The sequence below is a fragment of the Amphimedon queenslandica genome, unplaced genomic scaffold, assembly GCF_000090795.2.
Source record: "Amphimedon queenslandica unplaced genomic scaffold, v1.1 AMPQUscaffold_13055, whole genome shotgun sequence".
Taxonomy (NCBI): Eukaryota; Metazoa; Porifera; class Demospongiae; order Haplosclerida; family Niphatidae; genus Amphimedon; species Amphimedon queenslandica.
In genome coordinates, this window is record NW_003546709.1 from 47,479 (window position 1) to 49,794 (window position 2,316).

The following is a 2,316-nucleotide window of genomic DNA, read 5'->3' on the forward strand; positions in this document are numbered from 1 at the left end:
CTGTATATAACAAGAATAGTTATAGTTCTTGTTATCCCGGTAAAAGCTGTTGGTTTAGTTTTAGTTAGTTTTAGTTATATATAGCTCCCCGTGCATAACTTGAGTGTTTGATCCATTCACAAGTTAAGGTCCTTTTAAACTAAAGCATATTATATCCGGGCCAGAGCCAGGCCTGAGTGTTCACACTGGAGTGGTTTCAAGTCACTGCTTATCAATAATTATGCATAGCACACATTAGTTGTGACTTGATGTGATGCATTGTGATCAATATAAACCAATGGAACACAAAGCCAATTAACTAAAAAGTAATGGCAGTAATACACAATTTGCTACATAAGTCAGATGCTATAGTGTGAATTTAATTGACAAGATGTGCATATTATTCCAGCTGTATAGCCTTTAACTGAGGTCAAATAATAATTATGACAGTTTACTTGATAAGATAATCTAACAACATTATATCCTATCTTATTGTTACAGGCAAAGAGTGTACTAAGGCAGAAGTCCAACAAATATTTGATCCTTCTAGCTTTATCACATCTGTAGGCTACTTGTGACATGAGTGATAAATATGTGCTATTGAAATAACAGTGGCCCTTAAAGAGAGAGAGGGTATAGTGAATGGGGAGGGGTAGGATAACATTATACAAACTATTCAACTGTGTACATATAATGGTAAACAGGTTTATCACATTTCCTCCCCTTTCTATCACTATAGCTATGTTACTGTCAGAACTCATGATGGTAATCTATCTGTTATCAGAATTAGACAGCACTGACTTTATGGCTCACCCCCTCTCTCTCTTCCTCTGATCTCTAGATCATCCCTTTCTCTTCATCCCACCTCTCACTCACTCTCTTCATGCTATATTATATATCAATGCTATGATTAGGTATATAATGTATTAGTAATGAAGAGACAATACGATAGGAATATGTAAATAGTAACAGAAGAGAAGGAAATAACAGCATTTTATTCACATATACTATAGTGAGGGGGAGAGGTATAGAGAAATGTGATAGTTATGTTCTATACAAACTCTTCAGTTGTGGTAGTTATACTATTAGTAGCAGTATTCCATAGTAGCTAGTGTGTGATATAGTGTATTCTATCACTATAGCTATGTTATTGTCAGAGCTCATAACAAGTACTTAGTTTACATACTGATGGCAATCTACAGCACTTTATGGCTCACCCCCTCTCTCTCTCTCTTCCTCTGATCTCTAGATCATCCCTTTCTCTTCATCCCACCTCTCACTCACTCTCTTCATCCTATATTATATATGTCACATCAGTGCTATGATTAGACATGTAAGATGAGACAATATGATAGGAATATGTAAGTAGTAACAGAGAAGGAAATAACAGCATTATTGAGGTATAGAGAAATGTGATAGCTATGCCCTATGCCAACTCTTCAGTAGTAGCAGTTATACTAGTAGTAGTAATAGTAGCTAGTGTATGATATAGTGTATAATATCATCTGACTATATTTAACAGGTGAATATTTTAATGGATCATGTTGTCCCTTTATCTTTAAAGTTTATCATAACATTTCCTTTCAGTAAACATAGTGATGGCTAAGTCCAAATGCTTTCTGTTTATGTAGAGTTTATATACATACAGGAGATGATATGAGAAGTATTGTTGGTATTAGTGATCAAAATAAACCAACATGTATGTAAGACAAGGCAAGTGTATGTGTGTGCCTTTTATAAACATTCATGATTATTAATATATGAACCTTATTCATGCTGTATCAAGTACTGGAATCATTGTACATTAATGATACACAATATAATCTTCAGTATAGCAGTACATTACTGTACATTAGGAATAATGATGAATGGTAGAATAGTTCACATGCTACAGTGAGGGGAGAGGTATTGAAATTTGATAGGTATGTCCTGTATAAACTCTTCCCTCTTACAGTATATGATACATGTACATGTATCAGAAAATGTAATTAGAAAGAAGAATTCTCTTCAAGGGAAATTTGGCCAAAGACCATGTACAGTACATGTATTTAAGCTGAATTTTTGAGTAACTTTTAAAAATTCATAAATAATCCAATTTTGATCGGAATCAGCTCAAACTTTCCACACAACATAAGTACATGTATATGCGTCAGAAAAAATTTTTTAAATTGAAAAATTTTAATTTTTTAATTTTGGTAAAATTTAGCCAGTAACGCTGTACTATAGTACAGGGACTTTGACCTGATTTTGGAGTAACTTTAAAAATTCGTAAAAAATCCAAATTTGATCGGAATGAGCTCAAAATTTCTACGCAGCATAAGAACAAGTATATGTATC

At 33.4% G+C, this 2,316-nt stretch overlaps 1 protein-coding gene across 1 annotated transcript in view; it reads left to right on the forward strand.

The window, feature by feature from the left end:
- The first annotated feature begins 1,400 nt into the window (after positions 1-1,400).
- The window catches only part of LOC109585487 (uncharacterized), an 11,354-nt gene continuing 10,438 nt past the window's right edge, over positions 1,401-2,316 (forward strand). Inside the window, exons 1-2 of the mRNA XM_020001585.1 lie at positions 1,401-1,460; positions 1,502-1,565. Of these exons, the coding sequence (XP_019857144.1) occupies positions 1,401-1,460; positions 1,502-1,565 (124 nt within the window). The remainder of the gene's footprint in view (positions 1,461-1,501; positions 1,566-2,316) is intronic.